Consider the following 25,806-nt stretch of genomic DNA (forward strand, 5'->3'; position numbering starts at 1 on the left):
CTGTCCTCTCCCACGGTCTCAGGGATCCAGCGGAGAGGTTAGCACCAAAACCTGCAATGCTCCCAAACATCAACTCACCTCTTCGACCAGATAATTGAGCTGAAGAGCCCTTGTGTGTGTGCTTGGCAGAACAGAGAAAGCCTGGGAAGGGAGAGCTCCCATGATCCATGGTGATGCACATGGTCACAAATCATCTCCCTGCAATCAATCCTCCTGCGACATGGAGCAGTGCAGTAAGAGAAGTTCGAGCTCTCAGCACACCCGGGGTGTCACTCCAACCGTCAGCCACTGGGCTGGGGTTTGGTCCCCACTCCCTCCACGCTCCCCAGCCCTCTCCCCGGGAGCCAGGCTCTTCCCACGGCACTGCAGACATGGGCTGCCTGCCAGCCTGCCTAATCTCACCCAGCTACAACATAATTACTGCCAGCGGCGAGTGCATGCAGCATAGCCCTGATGCTGCCCGGCCGTCGGCTTCCCGACAGCTAAGGGATGCCCGGGGCTGCTGTGGCAGAGCTCCCCACTCTTGGTGGGCCAAGAGGAGCAGGCATGGCACAGGCTGTGGCAGCCTGAACACCACGGTGCAAAAAGACCTCCCCACGCAGCTAACAGATCCCAAAGCAGCTGAGGGTCTTTTTTCCCTCAAGCAGTAACTACACCCTGAAGTACGAGGATGGGGGAATATGAAGATGGTCCCCTGCATTCTCCTGGGTTGTGGAAGGCTGCGCAGCCCTGAGCAGAGGTGCCAGGACCCACTGTGTGCACCACTGTAACCTCAAACCCTGGGGTATTTGCACACTCAGGCTGGGTACACATAAATGCCTGCACAGGTGTCCCGGGAGCCTCGTGTCCTTTCAAACACGATGGGATTGTTCAAAGGATCTTTGCAGCCCAAAAGCCTTTCCCAGTGGTTGGGCTTTGATTAGGCAAAAGCGAGTCTGCTCACCGGCTCTTCCGAGAATACAACAATGAATTTTATGCTTCAGGGAACAAAAATCATGTCAAAAAGCTGAGAAATAGGGCAGAGGAGAGGGCTGCCTTTTCATCGGCCCATAATCTGCTCTGCCTCAGAGAGCAGGCAGGTCCTCGGTCTGAACACCCTGCAGCTGTAAACCATACTCTGTAGCTCAACTTCTGTCATATAAGGAAGGCATGTTATCTGATCACTCCCTGGGAGAAATCTCTAAGAAATCTGTTACCAAGGCTTCCAGATGCTCCAGTTCATCCTGCTTCATCTGGAGCAGCAACACTGACATACTTAAAAAAAGCAGCTTTTAATTTCTCAAACATCTGTTTAATTCCACCTGCATGTAACCAAAATATTTCCACTGCTCCTTCCTGCAGTGTCAAGCCTGTGTTTTGCTAAGCAGCCTCAGAAGCATCAGCATGTTGTGGTAACACTAAAGCCCCTTTTCCATTTGAGCCCCGGAGTTCACGGATGCAGCAGATTTGGGAGTCTGTGATGCATTTGGGAACTAAATTAGCCACAAAGCTGCTCAGAGGTGGGAGGGAGGATAAAAAGCTGTCTGCACCCTCTCTGAATTTAAAAGCAGGTTCTCATTTCGTAACTGCTTTTTGTCCCCATATGAACATTTCAGGAATTAGTGGAGGAGCAGAGAGAGCATCAGGGACAAGGTTTTGCTGAAATACCTGAGCGATCTGATACTGCAATGAGAGGCACTGGAGAAGCAGAAGAAGAAACGAGCTGTGTGGGTTGTCTTGGAACTGTGGGAGCTCTGCCCTCCTTCAGGGCAGGCAGAAGATGGGGACACTGAGTGTGTCTTCAGGACGAGGGTCAGTGAGCCAGGACAGAAGAGATCAGATGGAAAGAGATTAATGGGGTTTGTGTCCTACCAAAGAGGACACACATCACCATGCTTCAGCTCCTGGCAGAGCTGGGAGCAGGTGGGGACAGGGCTCTACTTGGGGCAAACTCACAGGGTTCATTTGCTTAAGTTGATTAATGCTGACGAGGGTTTACCCCTTCCACTCCCTTCCCACCCCTGGATCTCCCTCCAACACACAAAATCCCCTGGTCATCCTCACATCAGGGCAGAAGGACTCTGGGCAGCTTGGCAGGGTTCCTCCAGGCAGACACCAGCACCTCTGAGCCCAGAACCAGCCCCTGCATTTAGTTGCCATTTCTGCAAGTCACCGCACTCAAAGCTTTGCTAATTTATTAGAGGGTTGCTTGTTGTTTGTGTACCGAGCCAGCTAGAAAACAGCTTCTGCAGAAGAGCATAATTGCAGTCAGATAAGCTCTCCAGACCCGGGATTGCAAAAATACGACACATTGTACACCAGCAGTTGTCCAGATAAACTAGAAATCTGGATGAGTTTTTGGGTAAGAGCGTGTTTCCCAGTCTGTCACAGACTCCTTGTCTGACTTTGGGCAAATCCCTTGATGTCTCTCAGTTCCCTGTAAGTAAAAGAGGTGATAAAAATGCTTCACTCTGGCACAGACACACACAGAGCAGTGGGCTACGTGCACTACGGGAGACTGGGTGCTTGGATGTGCCTTGCTAGGACAGCTGAGGGAAGACACTTCTACCTCGAGGGATTTCTTTCTAAGTTGCCCATTTAATTTAGGCAGCATGTTCTGCGATCAGGCTCTTGCTCTCCCAGGCTGGATACTCCTGCTTCATAGTCCCATGGTGAAGTTACAAATCTGTGGCCAGTCTGTCACTCTCAAGACGACAAACAGTGCTATAAATGTTGGGTTGCGGCAGTGAGAGCAGGCAGAGCTGGATGCGCTGATGGCAGCCCCAGCCTAAACTCTACCTAAGTGTCAATACTGAAGGCAATGCAAGCGCCCGGGAAAAATTGAGGGTATGGCTTGTTTTCTATGGGCTTCATGCTGCCGAAAGGCACCAGGTTGCCAGGAGCTGAGCTCCGGTGCTCAGCACCACCATAAAGGCAGCAGCATCGCGTTTGCTGCTTCACTACCTCGCTTCCTCTTTCCCAGTCCCGTAGTGACCCACATCAGCTGTCAGCAAGGAGCAGCTTATCCACGCCACGCTCAGCTCCGTGGTGCTGGGCCGGCGGCAGTGTCGGTGCACATGGGCACTGCTGGTGGCTTTTCACACCGGGGCAGGAGGGTCAGATCCACTCCCGATACAAAGCCAGGGATTTGGCTCCCTGTTCCCCAGAAATGTGACTCAGAAGCCACCGTCTGACACTGATAGATAGGTATGACACCGAGTCCCCCACGAGAAAGAGCAGCATCCCCAGGGTACGAGCAGAGCATGCACAAGCTGAGCGGAGACTGTGCTGGAAAGTACAAAGCCTTATAAAGGCAGCGCTCCGGGTTTGTCCTTCTTTCAGCTCTTCCAGGCGATGAAAAGGACAGCTCACAACCCTAATTAACTGGAACATGCTAATACCACTGCGCTTCCCTGGCCAGCAAATTTGGCACGAGGCATGTGGGACACTTTCCAAACAACTGCTCAGGGGAGCGCGTGCCTGCAATTTATTATTCGATGAGCAGTGTTTCCTCTCTGCCTCCACTGAAGAGCTCGGACCAGACACATGAGGGAGGTGAGTCTAGAGCCTGAAAATTCACTTCAAAAGCCATTTCATGCAGGAGGAAGAAGAGACTTATTTCTCCCCAGGTGCTAAAGGTATTTAAGGTGCCAGGGGAAATAGAGCTTTGCACAACATTGCCTCTGTGAGCACTCAGGGCTTTCAAATGCTGCAGCATGTGGTGCTCAGCTTCCAGCAGGGAAAACCACATTCCTTCAGGGTGACATTCACTCTGGGCAGAAGATGCACAGCCTCCCATGACACCCTCATTCGAGAACCAGAGCGGTGTGCATCATCATTTCGCAGAGCAAAGTAGAGGAGCGCAGCCAGCCCTGGTAGCCAGAGAAAGGGGAAAGGTAGCAGGGGCCCTGGCACCATGTCTCCGGGATGGGTTGCTCCCTGTTTTGACAGCTGTCCTGGGCAAGGCAGTGCCTCAGCTTATTCCCCTTGAAAAGGAGGGAGAAGGAACCTGCCTAGCTCCTCTTACAAATTAAACCAGTCTGTGAACCTTGAATGAGGAGCAAAGAGCGGGGTTCTGAAAAAGATCCATTCATCCCCGTGGTAAGATCATCACTCTCGGTGTCTACCTTGCTGTCAAAACTGGAGGCAGGAGATGCAGTCGCCTGAAGGCTACCGCTTGCCTCCGGCCGCGGCTTCAGCCTGGCTGCCTCCCATGGTGGCCCCGGGGCTGTTCGGCACAGCTCCAGCACAGGGCTTGGGTGGCAGCGAGCTGCCCGACCGAGCACCACCACAGCCTCACCAGTACAGACACTGGGAACGGGTCAGAAGATTTCTGCAATATTCCCAGGACCGCACTGGTTTGACCACTCGTCCTTCCTGTACTCCTCCCCATCACCAGCAGCCTCCTTCATGCCTTTATGCCCAATAACCTGTGTTTTGTGTGAAATGCTGCACTGAGAGATATTGTTCTTGTGGGGTCTTCTACAGAAACATCCCTTGGCTTTTGAAGGCTGCATGATGGTAAATGAATTCTCTCCATCTCCACCAAATGGGCTGAAAACTTTCATATGTGGCATCGGGGGGTGCTGCAGAGAACTGGGCTCTGTGGCCGTCTCTAATGCAAGTAATGAATATAGCAAACAGCCTCAGACCAGCCAGGGGAAAGCAATCTGGGGATCTGATGTGACCACAGGGATGGATTTCTTGGCTACTGTGTTCTGACTGTGGAATATGGATACTAACCAACAAAAGACTCGAGCACCTTGAGCAGCCAAGCCTGTCCAGCCCATTTTTGTAGGGTTAGCTCATGAAGATCTTCCCCACATCCCTGCTGTACAGAGCTGAGGTCAGAAACCTCAAAAAAACCCAAACAAAACAACAACAACCAAAAATATCTATGTGCTTCAGGCCCTGCAGAGGCAGCTCGACACATCTGTGAATGCTCAGCAACCTCACCACGACCCAGGCATCCAAGTGCAGGAGAAGAGCATTACGGGGCATCCTTCACCCAGGGACCAGGTAATGGGCTGGCTGAGGAGCTGAAGCATGACCCATCGTGTGGAAGGCTGAGAGGACAAAGCTGTTTTGGCCAAGCCCTGTGCTGTGTGTGGAATATCAGAGGGGTTACATGCATAGCTCAGAATAAACAGGCAAACAAGTGGGAGCCAGAAATGTTAATATTTGCAGAAATGTCCTGGTTTTGGCGCCTGGGTGTGGGGAGCTGAAGGATGCTGGTGGAATGCAAATGTGGATTCCTGGCTGCCCGGAGGGGCGGCATGGGGAATCTCACATCTTGGCGTGTCAGACTGCCTGGTGGGCCGGCTCGTGATGATTTACACGAGGAGTCCTGGGGAGGGAGACTGGGCTGAGAAGTTCAGCAGCCATGTGAATCTGGTCCCTAGGAATTCAGCTATTCGAGCATCCCTGGGAAAAAAAACACGATTAAGCAGTGTTCATCCTCCTGTGCCTGTTCCAGGACCTTTTTCCTACCTGCCATCACCAGTGGGCTGTGGGTTAAACCCTCCCACAGCCCCACTGCCCCCAGAGCCATGCAGCATCCAAGGGCTCAGAAAAGCCCCAGTCCCATGGTGCAAACTCCCTCCCTCCGTGCAGTAGGGGATGGATTTGTCCATGCTGATCCCCAAACCTTCTCCACAAGCTCCTGGACACACGAGGGACAAAAATGACACAAACCTTTAGATCACTGGCCTTACTTGACCTGGGTCCTTTCATAGCATGTTTGGGATGTTTTGAACCTGCTCAACACCTCTCACCATCTCCATCTGGTTTATCTGGACCATGGTTGCCAGTTCATGGGGGTACTTGGGGCCAGTCGGACACCTTCAGAGCACAAGGCTCTGGCCTTAGCAAAACAGCAGTGTCATTCGGGCCTGGGAAGAAAATATTGGCAAATAACGGCCTACCCTTTGGTCACCCTCCTCCTCCAGCTATTTATCCCAAGATATCATATCTCGGAGCATTGCTTCATTTCCTACTCGCTTTTCTAACCGAGGCCTTTAAATCATATCCCTGCAGCTGAGGTCACAGAGGGATGCGTAATCCTCATTAATGGTGACGCAGCTGTTACCTTGATTTACCTCATCCCTTCTTCTTTCACTTTTTTCTTTCTGTTTGCTGCTTTCCCTTTCCATTTCTTCCTCCCTCCTGGTCTCAGCGCAGGAGAGAGCTGGCAGGAGCCCACCAAAGCGGAGCCTCCTGGGGTGCAGCCTGCTTTTGGGGATGTCAGGAGTCTGGGGATTTCTCCTGGACCAGCAGCACCACACTCCCTCCTGGCCAGGGATGCCGTGGGCAGCGGGAAGGACTGGCTCCAGGCTGCCCCATCCTCACCCCCTAGAGTCCTTCCCCTGGGGCTTGTCCAGGTCAACACATGGAAATGACCAGATTTAATTCAGCTCCGTGTCTGAAATGTGGAAATAAGGACCGCTGAAGGGTCCCAGGGTAAGGACAGAGGCTAGGACTGATAAGTCTTTTGACTGTGTTTAAAACAAAGTCCCACATGTGGGCTTTCAAACCCAAGTGCTGCTGCTCTTCGTTCCCTCACAGCCGCACCAAAACCACCATCGTGCCCCAATGTCCGTGGCTGGAGGAGCCCCTGCCTCCCAGTTTCCACTCTGCAGGGGACAGGCTGGGAGGTGCAGGGGGGCACAGACCAGCGAGCACAGGAGTCACCCGCCGAGGGGCTGCCCAGCACCTCCCCATTGCAGGACTCAAGGGCTCCAGCCCCAATTTACGCCCCTGCCCCCTCCCCTGCCCTGCGGCCGGGCACCGCTCAGGCAGAGCTGTGGGGCAGAGCAGGATCCAGAGGAACCAAAATCCTCGGTGTGTATTTGTACTCACACCAAAGGGAAACAGAGAAATGGAAATGCAAACCACCTCAAACCCTCTTGAGCTTCCCTGCCTGCGTTTGGAGAGCTGACACAAGGGACTGATACTGCAGATCAGCAGTTTCTTCCCCTTCCACTCATGTATCGCTGGGAGCGCGGTGAAGCCCTCCAGCAGCCGGACCCACGCCACTTCCCACTTCAACCCCTTCTTTCTGTAGGGCCAAACAGTGCCTCTGACACCCGTCTCCAAGAATACATGTTTACTGCACGGAGCAGAGAACCACGAAGGGGTTTGGACCCAATCCATGCGCTTTCAGCCAGACCCTTCCCGATCCACGTTATCCTTCATCTCCCCAGCGCATAATCAGGCTCTCCAAACACAGCGTTCTCAGGTCCCAGCCCAGAGCTTGGAGCCTCCCGAGAGGAATATGCTAAAAAAAGAAAGAAAAATACTACATTGCCAACTGAAGTGAGTGCTGAAAGGAAGGAGATGCCAGGAGCACTTAAACAAGAATTCGAGTCCGAGGGGACGCTCGGGTGTGTGTTTTCAATCCGCAGATGGGAGACGTGTTCATTGGGAAATGACTGCCACTCACCGTTCGCTTTAGACCTCGTAGTTGATGTCCCAGAAAGTGAAATGGCCATGACGAGGACATCCCCGCCTATATTAGAACTTTCTCCTGGGACGGATGGATTATTGCAGTGCATAGTAAAATGGTGCCACTCCTCCTTTGGCTCCAAAACCTGCGTTTGCAGCTCGAACCTGCCAAGTTGGAGGTGAGCAATTTTACATGGGTGATCGGTCCTGTGGGCAGCAAGGGGAGTTATTTGGGAAAATCGAGTCAAGATATCAGGGGGTTCAGGACTCCCTTGGGTGCTGCAGGGTGTCCTGCAGCACCTGGACCCAGCTGGCAGCACCGTGCCCTGGTGCAGAGCATCGCTCCCACGACAGCAGCATCCCACAGCCCCGTGCCAGCCCCAGAGGCAGGGTATCCGCTGGCACGGACCCAGCCCGGTGCCGCAGCGGTGGGATGCTCCCGCTGCTCCCATTGCACAGAGTGCCCAGGACCAGGCTCCAGCTGGGGCTAACAGGGGAGCTCAACATCAGCTGAGCTATCCCAAATTCTGCTGTTTAAGGGTGAAGCTTCAGTTACCCCGCTACAGAGGGACTCTCTCCAAACAACATGCCTGCAGCTACGCCGGGGTGTATGGAGGTGCAGACCGGGGGCTGTCACCTCCCTGGGCTCTGTAACCAGCCCCACGGGGAGGGACGAGCTCTCCAAACACAGCGCAGATGCTGATTCACAGGGATATCTCCCAGCACTGATGGCTCGGGCTGCTGGGGGAACAGAACCTTTTGCAGCACATTCCAGATCTCTGCTGAAAAGCAATTACTGATGCTTTTACCTCTGTGCAGAGCTGCACGAATAATGGACCATGGTGCTGCAAGCTGCAACAGGTCAGGGACAGCACCCTGGCTCACCCCAGGCTGCGTGTGCTGGGCTGGGCATCTTGTCTGCTGGTTTGGGTGTGTGTTAATGTGCGTGTCTATGCATAGGCTATAATGCGTCCTGGAGAAACAGCGGCAAATCCAGGAGATCAGAGGCTGGACGTGGATGATGAAGCTATTCCCCTCTCAAAAGGATGCAGCTAAACAGAAGATTCAGCTCCCATCCAAAATCCACCAGTTCAAAGCCAGCTATTTCTTGGGAATTGCTGGCACGTGGCTCTCCCGCTGCGCAGGCGCTACCCACCGGCACAGCGGCTGCAGCACCATGGGCTGGCAGCGGTCACTGCTCCCGGCAAGTCCCAGCCTGTTTGCACGGTGAGATCCAGCCTACTGGAAGCACAAATCTCTGTAAATGTGGGGAGTGAGGTTCTGCCGCATTAAGTCACAGCTAAGCGGAGACTGTTCAGTCATCCCTGCAGCCCTGTGTCATCCCTAGGTCCCGGTTTCACCGTCGCAGTGACATTCCCACGGGGACTCCCCCCGAGTTGTGCAGTGGAAAGGAGAAAAGGGCAGCAATGGGAGCTGGTTCAGCCTGTCGGAAACAATTCCTGCCCAGCAAGTGCTTCTTGTCCCCAGTGCTCGGCGAGCAGCGGGGGCTGAGCATCTCTGTCCCACTGCCACCATGGGGACCAGAGCAGGAGGGTGCAGCCAACCCCTGTGTTGCTTAACCAGGAGGTCCTGAGCCCCCAGAATAACCGTGTTAGGGCCGGCAGCATATTTGGGCATGGCCTGACCTTGTTGATGTCCACAGATGCCGCTTGCTTGGCTACCCAGAGGCCTCAGAGCACTTTCACAGCAGCCCGCATCCTCCCCACTTGTCCACGGCACCTCTTGGAGCTCAGCGCTTTCCCTGGGGGCACCCCCAGCCCACCCCACGCACTCCAGCATTCACGCTGCCTACGCCAGGGCTCTGCAGAGCGATGGTGAGCAAAGAGGAGCTTCAGCTCATCTCTGCTTTGCGCCCGGGTGGTTGCAGGAGGCTGCCTGGGGTGCACCTTGCCTGCCCATGGACCAATTGCTCCTCGTGTAGTCAGCGATGCTTAAAGTCCAAATGTGAGCGCAGGGCTGTGGCTGAGCTTGTGAGCCCACGGGGCTGGCGGAGACAAGGGGGAGGCTGATGCCTGCAAGCGGGGCTACTGCCGCCACGTGCCACTGAGCAAGCACAGACGGCGCAAGAGAAAGGCTGGGAAACTCCCTCGGACAAGCAAATGAAGATGGGTGGAAACATTTTCTGCATTAATTGCACTGCTCTAATAGTGAGAAAACATAGAGCAACAGTGGCAGGAGGAGGGTGGTAGATTTGGGGGGGATGCTCTAACAGCAGTTAGGAGATAGATGGCCTGTGCAACTGTTGCTTGTTGCTGAGCCTCCCCTCCTTTTGGTTCTATTTGTTTTTTCTTGCAGCATTGAAAGCTCTTGTGATTTTTGTCACATGTCCGCCAGTGTTTGCCACTTCCCACAACATCCCAGGGCCCACCATCAGGTGACCACACAAGGCTGAAAACCCTTCCTTCTTTCTTTTGCTAACAAGCCTGCAGTCCCTGCGATTGCTGGGCAAAACCTGAAGCCGTGACCCCAAAGCATTGCTTGGAGTTGCCCTCTTGAAAGCCCCGTGAGCTGGCGAGCTGGCTCAGTTCCTGCAAGCTCCAGACCTCTGGCTAAGGGAAACCGGGGAGGAGAGAGGAAGGCTTTTCCCCGGGGCTTATTTCTAAGCTCTGGTTGCTGAATGCAGCAGCGGGGCAGCGCAGGGGCAGTGCAGTTCAAGGGCAGTGCAGTACAGGACCAGTGCAACGCAATGAAATGCAATGCAATGCAATGCAACGCAATGCAATGCAATGCAACGCAATGAAACGCAACGCAATGAAATGCAATGCAATGAAACGCAACGCAACGCAATGAAACGCAACGCAACACAATGCAATGCAACGCAACGCAATGAAACGCAACGCAACGCAATGCAATGCAACGCAATGAAATGCAACGCAACGCAAAGAAATGCAACGCAATGCAATGCAACGCAACGCAATGCAATGCAACGCAATGCAATGAAATGCAATGCAACGCAATTAAATGCAACGCAATGCAACGCAATTCAAAACAACGCAACTCCGCACAGCACGCGCCCTCCCACGGGCGGCGCCCGCGAGGCCGCGGCAGCTGTCCCGCCCCCCGCACACGTGATCATGTCACATGCCGGAGCCCCTCCCGGCCCCATCTTCCATCCAATGAACGGACGGGTAGGCGGTACATCCGCAAGGTGATTGGTCGAGGTGGGTGTCAGTCCGCGGGCAGGGCGGGGCGGAGCGGAGGTCCCAAGTTGGGAGGCTGCGGTGCGGTGCGGTGCGTGGGCTGGAGGGGGCCCGGGGGGGGACATCGAGGGTTTTGAGGGCGGTGGGTGCCGCGGGATGCCCGGGTCTGTACCCCGGGGAGCGGGGGTTGCGTGGTGCAGGCCGGGGTGCGCACCTCAAGCCGCACCGGGGGGTGCAGGTGGGCTCCCCTTGCAGCGGAATGGCGGCGGGGGTGGGGGGGGTGCAGGATACGGCCCTGCCGGGCTCTGGGGTTGAGGAGGTCCCCAGGCTGTGGGGTGGCTGCTTGCAGCCCTTGGGCAGGGTGAGCCCTTCGCCGGGGCCCTGTCAGGGACACACGGCCAGTCCCTGTGAGTAGGTTTGCTGGAGTAATGGGAAGCGGAGGGTTGTTCTTCTGCAAAGGGACTGACCCTTTGCCAGGACTTTTCTCTCATTCCCACCGTTTGGGGCTTTCCAGGGCTGGATACAGGCCCGAGGGGCACCTGGGCAGGTCCTGCGCCTCTCACCCAAGGGTTGGTAACTAAACCCTGCCCCAGAGCACCCAGCAGAGCCCAGCGTGAGGGGAGGGAGAAGTCTGCTCTAGCTCAGAGGGAAGGGGATTTTGGGGATGGCGGTGGCATTTTGGGGATGGCGGTGGCAGGAAACTCAGGGTGGTTCCCGTGTGCCAGCAGGGATGGCCGGCAGGAGCCAGGACCGGAGCCTGCGGGAGGAGCTGACGTGTGCCATCTGCTGCGAACTCTTCAGCGAGCCTGTCATGCTGGACTGCATGCACCATTTCTGCAAGGCCTGCATCCAGGGCTACTGGGAGAGCTGCACCCGCGTTCCCTCCTGCCCCCAGTGCCGCCGAGAGTTCCCCAGCCGGGCTTTCCGCACCCACTACCTGCTCTCGGGGCTGGTGGAGAAGGTGCGGCGCTGCGGATCCACGGAGCACCGGCACAAGATGCAGGTGAGCGGCTTCTGCTCGGCTGGGGGAGAAGGGGACAGGCCCCACGTGAGCCCTGTGCCGGGGACCCCTGTGCGTGCCTCACCTGACCCGAGTGCAGTGACATCTTTGTCTCTTCCTTACTCATTCCCTCTCCCTATTTCCTTCCAGCTGCCTGTCTTTCAGACACTTTCTTCTCTTGCATTTGTTTTCCCTCACTGCTGTGCCTGACTTCTACTGCAGCCTCGTTGTTTCTCGTGTAGGGACCACGCAGCCAGGGGTGAAGACTGCTTGTGCCGGGTGTACTGCCTGAAGGGTCAGTCCTTGCACAAGTTGGTTCGCAGCACACAGGGTTTAAAACTTCTGCAAACAAGATATCCCAGGTTGGAGCTCCCAGTCTTAAAAATAAACTTGTCTCATTATGTGCACACTTACAAGGTTCTCAAGCCTGTGCATCAGGTGCTTTCTTCTTAGTACCTTTCTTTATAAGAAATCTTGTTGCAGCTTCCCTCTAATGCTGGCCTCAGGAATTAGGATTGGTCCTGAATCACAGCAGAGCAGTGAAATGGTCTCCTCACCTTCTTTTCCTTGTTCCTGCAGAAGCACCTGGAAGATGCTTTGCAAGCTCGTCAGAAGGAGATGGAGAACTTCTTGCGGAGGAAGCGTGCGACGCAGGAAGAGATCTGTGGCCTGACGGTAACGCCCTGTGATAGCTGCTTTTTGTACAGCCTCTGGATTAATGTTCATAGAGGATCTGTGTATCACTTCAGCTGAGATTTAGCTCAGCTTCTTGTACCAATCTAGTCGAATAACTATGTAGGGATCTGAACAAACTCCCCCATATGTAGGCCAAAGCCCATCAATACTGAACATTCAGTAGAGGCTTTGCGAAGAGCCATTAAGCAGTCATTAATACAGCATTTACAAGGTGCGTTGGTACAGCAGAGCTGAGACAGGACGAGTGGTGAGAGCTGTCAGCTGAGCAGCCTGTTTGGGCCCTGCAGCGCTGCCACTTTGGGAGAGGGTTAATTCTTGGAAGCTCTAAAATCCTCTTGTGTGTCTGAAGGGGTGGCAGCAAAGCTGAAGAAGCTGGGTCAGCAGCAGTGTTGGCACTGCAGAGAGCAGTGGACTTGTCACAAGGACCACATTTGGATTCTCTGCGAAGTTCCGAGATGATGTGAGGAGCCTGAGTGCTCTCTATGGGCTTGAGTGGCACCAGGCTGCCTACTTGTCACTGATCAATGAAGCAAGAACAGCCACAGGCTGACTGCGTTTCCTTCTTGAGTGATGTAAAAGTATTAAAAGCCAAGGAAGGAGAGTAAGGAAAACAGAAATAGTTCAGAGGTGAGATAAAACTGATGGGAGACTGTCTTCTGATGGGAGTCTCTGATCCCCCTGCCTGCACTGTTTCATACCTCTGTCCCACTGCCAGATTTGGAATAGACCTTTGAGGTTAATGAAGAAGTATTAGCAAATAACCACATGTGGCTGATGTCCTGTTGCAGTGGAAGAGCTGACTCAGACGTGTTTCAAGAGTAAAGGAGCAAATTGCTGATCTGAACAGGGAGGCCATGCATGTCCTCTGCAGTTCTGGTGTGTCAGCACAAGCACCTGCTGGAGCAAAGGGAGACTGGGGTGCTGTGCCGGCTGGTGAAGCTTCAGATGTACTCTGGGGGAGATGGGTTTCCTGCTGGTAGAAAGGGATGTGCATTTCAGGAAGCACTCCTCAAGAAAATAACGAGGGCTAAGGTTGCACTTAGAGATTAGAAGCTCAAAGATTGGGAAAATAAAAAGTCATTGGCTGTCTCTTGTAAACAGGCAGGAAGGCAGTGAGAGCACCACAAGGCTGGCTGGCCGACTAAACAACTGGAAAAAAGTGACCTCTGAAAAGAGCTGAATGGGATTTTATCAGCCTTAACTACAGAGATTAGTTTGTGCAGCTCCCCCGTCTCTCCCATACAAACAGAAGCCCTGAGAGACAGAGGTATCGGAGAAAAAGAACAAGTTGCCAGTGTCAGGCAGCTCTGCGGAGTCTGGCACGATTTGAAATAAATCCTAACTAACCTGAACAGCTGAGTCTGCAGCTCCAGAAAAGCAAAAGAGCTCCAGTATTGCACACAAGCAAATTCCTGGTGGTGTGGGAGAGGTCTGTGGGCTCCCACTGTGGCTGTGTGCAAGGGGTTTTTTTAATTTTTTATTTATTATTATTTTTCCCCCTTTGGCTCTGCAACCTTGAAAGTTGTCCTTGTGTCCTGTTCTCTATCCAAGAAGTTGTGGGTATGTCTGAGACTCTTTGATTTCCCAGACTCTGTAAGCAGGGTAGTGGGCCCAGCCATCCTGTGTACCTCCTTGTGTGTTGTAGTTGCCAGACTCATCTTCTGCCTTTTCCCTCTGCTCAGAAGGTGTCTGGGGAGCTGAACTTCAAGATCCGGGCAGAGTTTGCCCGCCTTCATCAGATCTTGGAGGAAGAGGAGAGAGCTGTGCTGGCAGAGCTGGGTGAAAAGGAAGAGCAGTCGATGGCACAGCTGCATGGGGACGTCCACCGGTTGGAGGAGGGAATGTCAGTGCTTCAGAGGGACATAGAACGCATAGAGCAGACCCTGAGCAAGATGGAAGAAGTCTCGTTGCTGGAGGTGAGTGTGCTTGGCTGACCCTGGCAGGAGGCTGAGGGATGTTTCGGGTCCCAGTTTGGGATGGGGAAAGTTCTAAATGACAGCACTAGGCTGTACCTGGAAGTTGTTCTCACTGCCATCCCTCTGGATTATCAACCCCAATCCCTTGGAGTCTGGAGGCTTTAGCCACAAAGGGTCTGGTGATCTCTCAGATGTGGTGGGTCTTGGGAGCCTTACTCCTTCTCTGTCACCCCTGTGAAATTGCCTTGGCCCCAGTGCCCCGTCAGTTTCCCCCAGGGTGTGGGTCCTGGTAGGTTGGTTTCGTCTCTCTCTGCTGCATGACAGCAGGAGGCAGGACAGGGAGTTTATTTGTGCAGCTACATGAATTACAGACAGTGACTGCTAATTCTCTCTGCTCCTCACTGCAGGTGGAGAGCCTGGATATCAGGTACGTGTCTGGCATGAAAGAAGCCAATTCCCTTTTCAGGAGCTTATCTCTGTCCCTGGCTGGGGCCACATGGGGGAGGGATCTTATCTCAAGTTTTAAAAGCATCACAAATTGCTCAGCGAGCTGCTGGTGCTGTGCCACGTGGGGGCTGGTCCCCAGCATGTTGGACGCTCTTCCCAGGGAGCGTGTGTGTTTAGATGGCTGGGCTGGAAGAGCAGGTGGAGGAGACATGCTGGTTTGGAATGGATGCAAGAGCCACGCATGCTGCAAGCAGGAGCAAGGCTGATGCCGCAGACTTGGGTGCTTTGGCATTTCTGCCCTTTCTTAGCCTCTTACAACTCACAGGGCTGCAAAACTGACCCCGAGGTGCAGGTTTGTCTGAGGCTGCAAGTAGCTGAGGGCCAGAACTGCCATAGGGGAGTGTGTCCCTGTCCCCTGCCTCCCTGGGAGCTGCAGTGGGATGCAGCCTGGCTCTGCAGGCCTGGTGTGTTCACCCATGCAAGAGTCCTGTTTGGGTGTGCTGGGTGCTGGTCTGCCATGGGTCACTGCTCCATGAGTGGTGCTGCCAGATCTGTCTCAGTCCACAACACTTCTGCCCCGAGCCACTTGCCATGCTGGGGGTAGCACTGCAGCAGGCGGAGCAAGCAGCTGCCAGGGAGGTTTGTGTCCCATCTTTACCAAATCTGTCACATGCCGGTAGCACAATGCAGTCCTGACCACGCTCTTCCCACGTGCCTCACTAGCGGCACAGCGGAGTGGTTGACTGCCATTCTCTCTGCTCCAGGCCCTCGGTGCGCGTTGAGACCCAGCCTGCCTTCAACCTGGAGCACTACAGGGACAGCCGCAGCGGCCCCTTGCAGTACATCTTCTGGAGACGGATGCTGCAGTCCATCTGCCCCGGTGAGTGGATCGGTGTGAGGGATGGATGTGCTGGATGGTGGCAGGGCCGGGGATTCTCTGCAGAGGGATTATGTAATGGGTAAAATGCCATGCTCGATGTCTCTACAGCTCCTGCCCCGCTCACCTTCGACCCTGAGTCAGCCCACCCCAACCTGGTCTTCTCCAGAGACCTGACAGCAGTGACAGAGAGGAATCGAGCCCAGCCTGTCCCCAGTAGCCCTCGGCGCTTCCGTCAGTGTGTCAATGTCCTGGGCTCACAGACCTTTGACAGTGGCCGGCACTACTGGGAGGTCTGGGTGGGCAGCAAAACCAAGTGGGACCTGGGGGTGGCCGCCGAGGCTGTGGACCGGGCGGCAAAGGTCAAGCTGTGCCCGGAGAACGGCTACTGGACGCTTCGCCTGCGGAACAGGACCGAGTACTGGGCCACCGCCACCCCCTGGGTGCGCCTGACTCCCCAACGCCCCCCCCGGAAAGTGGGGGTCTTCCTGGACTGCCAGGAGGGCACTGTCACCTTCTTCAATGCCGGGGACATGTCCCACCTCTTCACCTTCCACCAGGTCTCTGCAGAGAGATACTGCCCCTTCTTCAGCACCTGCTTCAGCGACGGGGGGGCCAACATGGAGCCCATGCGCCTTTGCCACCTGGCCCTGTGAGGGACGAGGAGGAGCGGGGAGCTTCGGGGACACCAGCCTGGCTCCTTGTCTTTGCCGGCTGGCTGCCTGGGGCCATGCTGGAGGCCAGTTTTGCACACACGGACCTGGTGGGTGTTGGAGGGGCTGTTTTGGATTCAGTTTTGAGAGGAAGGAGAGGAGTAAGTCTCTTCTGAGCTCCCGTCTGCCCTCCCTTCTCTGTGCCATGGGCTGCAGGTACCACGCTGCATTCCCGGAGGTGCCTGGCACTCCTTGAAGAACAACCTTCCGTGCCTGAGCATTGCACAGTTCAGTAACCACAGCCACAGGACTGCAGTGGAGGTGGCAGCAGGCTGCTTGCACCTCCTGTCCCTCCATGCTCCAACCCGTAAACCCTGTGGAGGAGGGCACTGGTTCTGGAGCACCATCAGGTGCCTCTTGACGCTCAGCTCTGTGTCCCAGTGATGGGCTACCTCTGCCCAAAGAGCTTCTTGGGGAAGGGCTCCGGGCTGGCGGCAGAGGGAGCTCGGTGAACGGTGTGGGACCCACTACAGGGCATGGCGGTGCTGCCTCCCTTCTACTTGATCACCATTAAAGCTCATTAGACAAACCACTGCCTGCTGGACCTGCTTATGGCTTGCATGCTGGGGGAGGTGGAATCTATCGTACTGGGGTGCAGCACAGCCTGAGGGAACAGAGCAGCCCCCTGGTCCCTGCTTCCAGCCTGGGCTCCTTCTCTCTGCTTGCAGCACAGGAGGCACGAAAGAGCCACTGCTCTCACTCAGCCCTTCCCTTGGAGTGTTGCCTGCACATCTTGCAGCAGCTTTTGGTCTTTTGCTTACCCCCCCTGTGTCAGGCTGCTTGGGAATAGGGTGGGGGTTTGGCAGCCCCATGGGGTAGGGAGGTCTGTCTGAGCCCAGCCCTGGCCTTAGGCTCTTGGGTTTTAAGATTTGGTCTCCTCTGGCCTGGCTGGGTCTTAAGGATGTGTAGATGTGAAAAAGGCAAAAGTCCCATTTCAGGTGAACTTCACAAAAGCCCGGGCAGCCTTTGCTGCTGGGAGCAGGTGGTCCCAGCATGGCTCTTTGCCCCACTGGCAGCCCTGCCCCTGTGGGAGGGTGGCCTTGGGCTCCTGGGGGGGCAAGTGGAGTGGATTTGGCTGCTGCAGTTTATGCTGGCGGGGTGCTGGCCATGTCCGTGCCTTGCTCACAAGTCACCAGAGTCGACTTGAGGCAGGAGGTACTGGGGTGGGTCCCAGCCTGGCTGGTGGGAGTGATGGGTGGGAGGGAGGATGGCAGTGCCTGGGGTGGGTGGAATTGTCATGTTTATCCCACTCAAGTTCATTCCAGGGTCAAAGCAGAGGCCAGAGCTACCCTGATCCTGTGTAGCTCCGGTGCTGGCTGGAGCCTGCAAATTCCTCCTCTGCAGAGGCTCAACTTTCTGTGCTGTAGAAAGGGCTCGGTGTGAGGGCTTTCCAGCTCCCACAGCTGGGCACAGGGACATTTGTCAAAGCAAGTCTTTCACTGGTCATTCCCCTGCCCAGCGGGGATGGGACAGGGGACCCTGTCCTCCCACAGTGCCACGAGTGACATTCCCCCCTCCTGTGCATCACCGCTGCAGTGTGCCAGGGCTGGGCTCTGCTGTAGTACCTGGTTTTGGGGTTGCTTAATGCCTGTGCCGGGGCAGGAAAAGACTTTGTGCTCAGCCGGAGGGGAGGATGATCCATGCAAGATGCAGGCAGACGTGCCCTCCTGTGCAGAAGCACTAGGCAGCCTGGGGCTCTGCAGGCATGGGGTGGAGGTGGGTGCAGAGGGGACCCAGTTATTGGGAAGCTGCTGCTCTGTGCAGCCTTGCTCAGGGGCCGGGTGTGCTTGGAGGGGATGCCAGGGGTTTCTGCTCCCTCCCGGTCCCCAGCTGGGCTTTAGCTGGTGAGCGAGCTCTGCTCCCTCCCTGCTGAGCCCCTGCGCTGGACTCGGCCTCCTCTCCCACCTCCTGCCTCGTCCTCTCACTGCCCTCCAGCCTCAGCTGAAATAAGAGTAGAGAAGAAAGAGCTGTTGGCTTGGAAATGCTGCTGTGAGCGGGGCTGTCATCCCCCCCTGCAACGGCTGGGAGCCTCAGCGGGAAGGTGAGGCTGGTTTGATTGCAGCAGGGAGCTGCGGCTGGGGGGGGCGGGGGGGGGCTGAAACCCGTCGCCTCCCCGACCTGCCCCAAAACCACAGCCATTCCCCAAAGCGTGAGGGGGAACGGATCCACCAGGCACTGGCAGGCGGCGAGCGCAGCCGAGCTTTGGCGGCTGCTGGCAGGGAGGAGGGCGGCCGCCAGCTCCCGCTGCCCACCGCTGCCGCGTGCCGCGTGGGCCGGTGTGGCGGCACGGGCTGCGAGCAGCTCGCTGCGACGTGTGCCAGTGCCATCGCTGCCACCTCCTACACCTTCCCCTTGCCAAAGGCAGAGCTGGAGAGCAGTGAAACCTGCTCATCCCAAATCCCTGGGCTGAACAGGCTCCCGAGGAAGCACATCCTTCCTCCTCCTCCTCCTGCCGGGCTGTGTGCGGTGGCTGTGGCGTGCCGCTCCCAGGCAGAGCTGCGTTTTGGGGTATAATGTCCTCGCCTGGCCCTGCCGGCGGGGAAGGGGTCTGGCAGGAAGGCTGGGGCAGGCAGACCCACTGCCCTGCACGCCGCATGTACAGCGGCTCCTACGTGCGGGGAAAACGCTGCTCTGAGCTGCTGTACGTGCAGCCTTAGCCCGGTGAGGAAATGCTACCTGCTGTTAAATCCTGTCTAAAAAAATGCATTTCACTGATAAGCCGTAGCACGATGGAGCAGAAACCATAGGTGTGGTGTGAATGTAGTGACTGGCTGGGCCTGGCCCTGGGTTCTGGCAGGAGGGGATGGGGATGGGAATGTGGGCACCATGGGGGCAAAGAACCCCTTTCTGCTCCAGTGTCCGGACTGTGCACCTGCCAGGGCTGGCTCTCGCCGTCTGCCCCCAGGACTAGGCTGTATTTTCCTTGCGGGTTATCTTATCGATTTGTTCCTGGGTGTCCTCAGAGCCACCCCACTCTGCCTCCCCCATAGCCGTGTCTGGGGCTGGGCAGTGTCCGGCAGCTCCTGCCCCAGCCCCCTTCTGCGATGTGTCTGTGTCTTTATCCTGTGCTTTGGGGAAGCCTTTGCTTCCTCGGGTCCCCCCCGCCCACGTGCTGGAAGGGGGACAAGATTTTAAAATAAGATCCTTTTGTTTCCCAGGGCGGCAACAATGGAAAGGTCCCATCGGTCCCACAGTCACCCTGTGTTTGTGATGGAAAATTCCCCGTCGTCGCAGGGTGAGCCCTCCCCGGCGTCCTGCCATTAGATGGCAGCATGGACGGGCTGGTCCTGGCCACCACCGCCTGCACGGTGCCACATTTGGACTGACATGGATGGGGGATGCCAAAATCCCTTGATTTTTGGAGTGCCAGAGGATCCCCCTCCCCGCAACCCCTCTGCTTTTCTCCCACGCAGCTTCTCCAGGCAGCCCTTCGACTGTGCGTTTTGCCCAGCATCTCAACGGTGCGATGTGATTCATCCCTCCATCGCTGTCCTCACCTCACCACCTCGCTGCTCATCTCTAAGGTACACGATGACCCCTGATGCTCACAGTGACCCCCAGTGTGGCTGCGCTGCCACGGCAGGGAGCCCGGTGGCTGCCCCATCTCTGATCACAGTCCCCAGCCCTGGGGAAGGGTCTGATCCCACAATCTCAGCTCTTCTCCCTGTGGCAGTGGGCAGTGCTGCCCCTCTGTATGGTCCCCAGCTTTGCCTCATCACCCCATCATCATGGCGAGTTTTAAAAAATCTCTCTCCGGAAACTTGCAAGGGTTTGGACACCCAACTGGGAAGGAGGGACACCTTTGCTTTCTGCTCCTTTGGGATCAAAGAGGGAGGTGGTCCAAGATGAGTGTGCTGAAGAGCGATGTCATTGGTGTTTCAGGTAAAATCTCACTAATTGGGTTGGGGGGAGTTGGGTAAAATAAACTCTGTGGCTCGGAGTTCCTCTGAGGGCTCCAGGAGAGGGACAGGGTGATTTCTTCCACGGGTTTGGCAATGAGAGCAGTTGAGCGCACGAGAAGTTTTCATGCCTTTTCGAAGCCATGAGCACATGGTTCTCATTCAGGCTCTTTCTTCGCTGTCTGCAAGCGTGCATAATTAATAACCCTCCGGGGTGCAGCGCGGGGCTGTGTTAATTTATCTATTCAGCGCTCGCTGGGTGCGCAGGCAGCTGGCCAGGGCTGTGCCCTCCGTGCCACCGCGCTCCCAAAGCTCTGCCATCGCCTCCGTCTGCAGCGTGTTCACAGTTGGTTCGCGCCGAGCCGGAGCTGCTGTCGCTGGCAGTGGCAGCGGTGTGGGGGCAGCGCCGCTGGCACGCATGGGGCGGCATCATTCCACTGCCAAGGCCGCGGTCGTGGGCATGGATTTCGGTGTACACCTGCCAGAGAGGGGTGCGTGTGCCGCATGTAACGGTGCTGGGGGGCAACGTGGCTGCCCCACGCAGCTGGCAGCGTGGACGGATGGACGGCATGAGCGGGGGGCTCTAGTGCACCCCCAAATGAGTAGGGGTGCGAGTGTGTGCACAGAGGTGTGAGAAACTGTGCGTGCATCTTTGTATGCCCTGGGGGGTGCAGGAGGAGTGGGGGTTCGGGGGTGTGTGCATATGGGTGGGAGGTGTGGGCTTTGGGGAGGGTGCACGAAGGTATGTGCGCCAGCAGATGCGAGATGCGCGTGTTCACGAGGTGTGCGCACACCGGTGTGAGAGGGTATTGGTGTGCATTCCCTCCGGCCCGAGGGGTCGGGACGTGCACCCAGACGCACGCAGGACAGAAGGAGATGTACAGGGGTGCGCGCAGGGCGCGCGTTCGCATGACTATGCACGCAGGTGTGTGCGTGGGGGGGTGCTCCCGTGTACCTGCGACCGGGAGGATGCGCACCCACGCACCCAGCTGCGGGACACCCACGCACCCAGCTGCAGCGGGGCGGGATGCGCACCCACGCACCCAGCTGCGGGACACCCATGCTCACAGGTGCAGAGGGATGCAGGCACCCACGCAGGTGCGGCATCCCCCCCCCCTCCCCCCGGTCCCCCCCCCCCCGTGTCCGCCCCCCGCCCCGCCCCTCCCCGCCCCGCCGCCCGCCCGCCCGGCGCCCCGCGGGTTCGGCGGAGGGCGGCGGGCGGCCCGGGCGGAGGAAAAGGAAGCGGCCCCGGTTGCTCCCCGCCCGCCGCCGCCGCGTTACCGCAGCTTTGGGGCGCGGCGGGAGCAAAGCTCGGGCAGCGGAGCCCCTCCGCACCGCATCGCTCCGCGCCGCCCCGCACGGACCTGCCCGCGGCCCCGGAGATGAAGAGAGTTTGCACGCTGCCCCTCTGGCTCTGGCTCGGCATTGTCTCGGAAGCAGGTGAGCGTTGCGGGGGTCTCCTCTCCTCTCCTCTCCTGCCCGCCTGGGGCTGGGGGGGCTGCCCGCTCTTGCCGCTCGCCCCGCACCTGCGGGGCGCGCTGGGGGTGGAGGGCTGCCCCGGCGGGATGGGACGGGACCCGGCGCTTCCCACTCCGGGGTCCCCCCCCAGCCACGACCGGGACCGCCGCAGCCCGCCCCGGGGTCCCCCCAGTCCCGCCTGGGATGGACGCAGCCCGCCCCGGGATCCCCCCAGTCCCGCCGCAGCCCGCCCCGGGGTCCCCCCAGTCCCGCCTGGGATGGACGCAGCCCGCCCCGGGATCCCCCCAGTCCCGCCGCAGCCCGCCCCGGGGTCCCCCCAGTCCCGACCGGGATGGACGCAGCCCGCCCCGGGATCCCCCCAGTCCCGCCGCAGCCCGCCCCGGGATCCCCCCAGCCCCGACCGGGACCGACGCAGCCCGCCCCGGGGTCCCCCCAGTCCCGATGCAGCCCGCCCTGAGGTCCCCCAGTCCCAACTGGGATGGACGCAGCCCGCCCCGGGGTCCCCCCAGTCCCGCCGCAGCCCGCCCCGGGTGTCCCCGACGGCTGTGACAGCGTCCCCGCAGCGAGAGGACGGGACGGGAGGACCCTGCTGTCGTCCCTGGGGGATTCGGGGGCCGCGGGGGTGAGGCTGTGGGTGAGCCCACGCTGTGCCCGTGCCGCGGGTGTGCTCGCTGCAAACAGGGAGAAACCGCACCGGACTCTTGCAGGAGGGATTTCTCTGTCCGGGGAAGAGCCCGGCCAGGAGGGCAAACTGGAGGCCGGCTCCCTGCTCTGTTTATTTATTTTTTCATGCACAGAGTCATTAATTTGTGAGCGCAGGGCAGCGCGTTGGGGAGGAAGGTGTGAGGAGGCGGTGGTCCACGCGATGCCGTCCAGCCTGCCTCTCCCAGCCGGTTGCTGGCAGCTCTGGTCCGCCTGGGAAGTCACCCAAGGCAGATCCTGGTGAAATGCTTTTCCATCCCGTAGCGCTTCTGGGGCAAAAGGCTGTTGGGCAGCGAGTGGAACCCCTTGGCCACAGCTTGGGTCAGGTGGATGTGGGATCGTGGTAGAGATGGGGCTGCAACGCCCTTCCAGAGAGCAGAGACCGTGGGGCAGAGCAGAGCTGGGTGGGTGCTGCCAGGGCGGCGGGGACGGGGCACCAGCCCCACCAGCTTCCCCCAGGGAAGCTCCTGCTTGCACAGGTAAAGCAGTTTACAGCCCAGATCAGAGCAAGACCGACAGAAAGTTAGTAATGCTGGAAGCTTGCAACATGGGGAGATGAATTTTGGGAGCATAAATAGAATTTTCTGTAGCCTCAGCTCAGTGACTCACTGTCACTGGTGGTGTTCGCTGCCATCGTTGAGGTGAGCTCATGGGAGGACTGCAGGTCTGGCCGCAGAGGTGCAGTATGGACAGCATCGCCGGCAGTGGCACTGTCAACCTGCTCTGCCCAAAATGCTGCTGATGGCTCTGGTGCCACGGGGCCGAAGGACCCACCGGGCTGCCAGAGCTCAGGGGGAGCTCCAGGAGGCAGAGTAAAAAGGGACCTGCTGCTGGTGGCATCGCGGCGGGAGCTGCAGCTGTTCAAAGCTCTCTTGTTAGCAATTTGTAAAGCATCGTGTAGCTGTTCTCAGGTTCTTTCATCTCCCGGAGGTGTGGGGAGCGGTGCCTGGGAGGCTCTGGCCAGCGCGGCTGCGTGATGTGTGGGCCTCGTCAGCGCAGGGCTGTGCAGAGCTTTGAAGCTCTCCAGCGCTGCCTGATTAGTGCAGCGACGAAGGGCGATGTGGAGCTCACCTGGGAGATTGTGCCCTGGGGATTTGCTTCCTCTTCTTCTGTGCTACCTGAGACCAATTTGTCAGTGCTGAAAAGACCCACAAATTCCTCATTAACCATAATCCCAACTGGGTGCAAATATTTGATCCCCTTGGAAGCAAGGATGGGGGTGTGAGACTTCTACCTGGGAAGGGTGAAATACTCGGGATCATGAAAGGTCTGTTCTGGCTCTGCGTCCTGCTTGTTCCTGTGCGCCGGTACGGGGTTAAATGGGCCAGTGCTAGGAGGGGATGCTGTGTGTAAGAGCACACAGGCTCTCCCTGTGTCCCAGCTCCGCAGTGCTCCCAGGATGGAGAGGAGTTGGGCAGCTGCCCTTTGCAGGCAGTGAGACGGGGGGGAGCAGGCAGAGGTTCAGCCCCAGCATCCCAGGGCAGCTCGGGGAAACCCTTTGTGGATGACGATGAGTGTGCACTCCCTTAGCTGCCCCGCTCTGAGCGCAGAGCAGCGCTGGCCACCCCACAGCCAAATGATCCCATTGGGGACTCGAGCTTGCCACTTTCAAGAGCATAGGCTCTTTGCGTGAGGGAAGGGCCCCGTGCTTGTGTAGGACCTGAGCCGATTACGTTGGCTGCCGCTGCCTGCCCTCCTCTAAGATCGCGCAGACCTCCCCGGCCGGGTGCTCGGACAGCCCCACGCTGACCGTGCCAGCAGCAACATTCGCCTTCGCAGCTGGGATTTGAAGCAGTTGCTTTATTGCGAGTAATAAACACGGGCCATTTCAGCAACACCCTTTCATGCAAAAGCTTGTGAGTACACAACAAAACCCTGCTCTGGCTTAACCCAGTCGCTTGTTAGCGATGAAGCAGAGCCAGGGCCTCCGAAGAGGAGGCAGGTGATGGGAGAGATGCTGCTCAGGGGCTGCCGGGGAGGGGGCAGCCATGGCCCTTGTGTCCCGCTGTCTGCTTTGGGACAATTTTGGATTAATGGGCGGCAGCTACCGCCTGGGATTTGGCTTGGGCACACAAGCCCGCGGCTCGCTGCCTGCACAAACAGGGTGTTTGTCGCTGAGCTCAATTTGACGTCTGGTCAGGGGGACACTCCCCCAGCAGCACAATGTCCCCAGCCGGTGCGAGAGGGGGCTTCCTCCGGCATGTCCCACCCCACTCCACTGCCTCTCTCCCGTGGGCTTGCTCCACGCAGGATCGCTGTCCCCTGGGTGTCTCTTGGCCCCGCGTTGGTGCGGTGTTTTCCAGGGCAGGCGTGGGAAGAGCAGGTGCTCCCGGCCAGCCAGGAGGGAACAGGCTGTTCCCAGAGTCCCAGGGCAGTTCCTGGGGAGGGAAAGGGAGAGCGGGATCCCACGGGAACGGCTGCAGGAGGAGGCCGTGGCCAGGCAGCAGTTTCTCCAGTGCCGTACAAAGCATCCACAGCGCTCAGGAGGTTGCTTTGCAGAGTGGCTGCCGAGCAGGAGCGGGCTCTTGATGGGTCCCCCGGTCTGCCTGGCTCTCAGCAGCTTTGGGGAGCAACGTGAGCCCTGGAGATAGCATCCATCTCACCCGCCTTCTCCCCAACCACTTGAGCTGGTGCAGCAGAAGTGTTTCCAAATGAATGTGGTGTCTTTGCATTCAGCCTGCTGGACTGAAACAGCTCCAAGCAATGGGGTCAAGGTGGGGGGTTCCCTCACACCCGGTTGGGGGGGGCTGTGTATTTAAACCCAGTGGTGTGCAAAAGCTGCAATAAGCCTGGGGTGATGGGGATCCTGGGGGGTCCTGCACGTGTGAGGAGAAGCAGAAAGCCCTGTGATGGCCGGACCCTGCCGGCTGTGCTGCTTATGGAGGGTGGGGAGCTGGAGCAGAGGAGCAGCAGTCATGGAGGTGTGAAGAATGACTCAATGTCACAGGATTCTTCCACTGGGAAAGATGGGCTGGGACATCGCGACAGAGGGCTGCAAAATCACGTCTTACCAGGAGAAGGCAGTTCCCAGTGGGTTCCTGTGTTGGGAGGATGCGGAGCGTGGTGGGGGGCTGGTGGCTTGTCACACTCCACCATGCAGCAATGGAGCTCGTCACCACGGGGCCTTGTGGGCGTTAGACGTTTGCCTGGGTCCATGGGCAGTTGTGCATGGAAAAACATGTGGGTTTGCAAGGAAAAAAGCCACAGGTGGTTATTTAAAGCTGAAAGCTTCCCACCCTGGACTGTGAGCCAGAGGTGCCCAGTGCTGTTTCACCTTGACCTGCCCCAGCTACTCCTGCACAGGCAGCTCCTGCAAATCTCCACCTGGGCGAGGGGCAGCAGGGAGCTGGGCACACAGCCCCCCAGAGGGTCCCACGCCAGCCGGGTGCCATGGTGGGGGACCACGACCACCTGGTGTGTGCCAGCGTCTGCTGGGGAGACCAGAGCTGAGCCTTGCCCTGGGCCAGAGCTGGAGTTATCTTTTGTCCTTCATT

At 57.6% G+C, this 25,806-nt stretch overlaps 2 protein-coding genes across 6 annotated transcripts in view; both read left to right on the plus strand.

Moving 5' to 3' along the window:
- The first annotated feature begins 10,626 nt into the window (after nucleotides 1-10,626).
- On the plus strand, nucleotides 10,627-16,761 carry LOC104313501 (zinc-binding protein A33-like). Of its 4 annotated transcripts, none has more exons than XM_069772291.1 (7): nucleotides 10,627-10,674; nucleotides 11,312-11,586; nucleotides 12,163-12,258; nucleotides 13,962-14,195; nucleotides 14,603-14,622; nucleotides 15,407-15,522; nucleotides 15,631-16,761. In XM_069772291.1, the coding sequence occupies exons 2-7, from the start codon at nucleotides 11,314-11,316 to the stop codon at nucleotides 16,173-16,175; spliced, it is 1,284 nt and encodes a 427-aa protein (XP_069628392.1). In that variant the 5' UTR covers nucleotides 10,627-10,674; nucleotides 11,312-11,313; the 3' UTR covers nucleotides 16,176-16,761. The 4 variants fall into 4 exon arrangements, with proteins under 4 accessions (XP_069628392.1, XP_069628393.1, XP_069628394.1 ...); XM_069772292.1 differs by having other exon boundaries at nucleotides 10,633-10,669; XM_069772293.1 differs by having other exon boundaries at nucleotides 10,640-10,664.
- A 4,563-nt stretch (nucleotides 16,762-21,324) lies between these two features.
- Nucleotides 21,325-25,806, plus strand: part of FLT4 (fms related receptor tyrosine kinase 4) — a 60,540-nt gene continuing 56,058 nt past the window's right edge. For both annotated transcript variants that reach the window (XM_069773214.1, XM_069773215.1), the window contains exon 1: nucleotides 21,325-21,571. In XM_069773214.1, the coding sequence (XP_069629315.1) occupies nucleotides 21,514-21,571 (58 nt within the window). In that variant the 5' untranslated portion in view covers nucleotides 21,325-21,513. The remainder of the gene's footprint in view (nucleotides 21,572-25,806) is intronic.

The sequence above is a fragment of the Haliaeetus albicilla genome, chromosome 27 (genome assembly GCF_947461875.1).
Source record: "Haliaeetus albicilla chromosome 27, bHalAlb1.1, whole genome shotgun sequence".
Classification (NCBI taxonomy): domain Eukaryota; kingdom Metazoa; phylum Chordata; class Aves; order Accipitriformes; family Accipitridae; genus Haliaeetus; species Haliaeetus albicilla.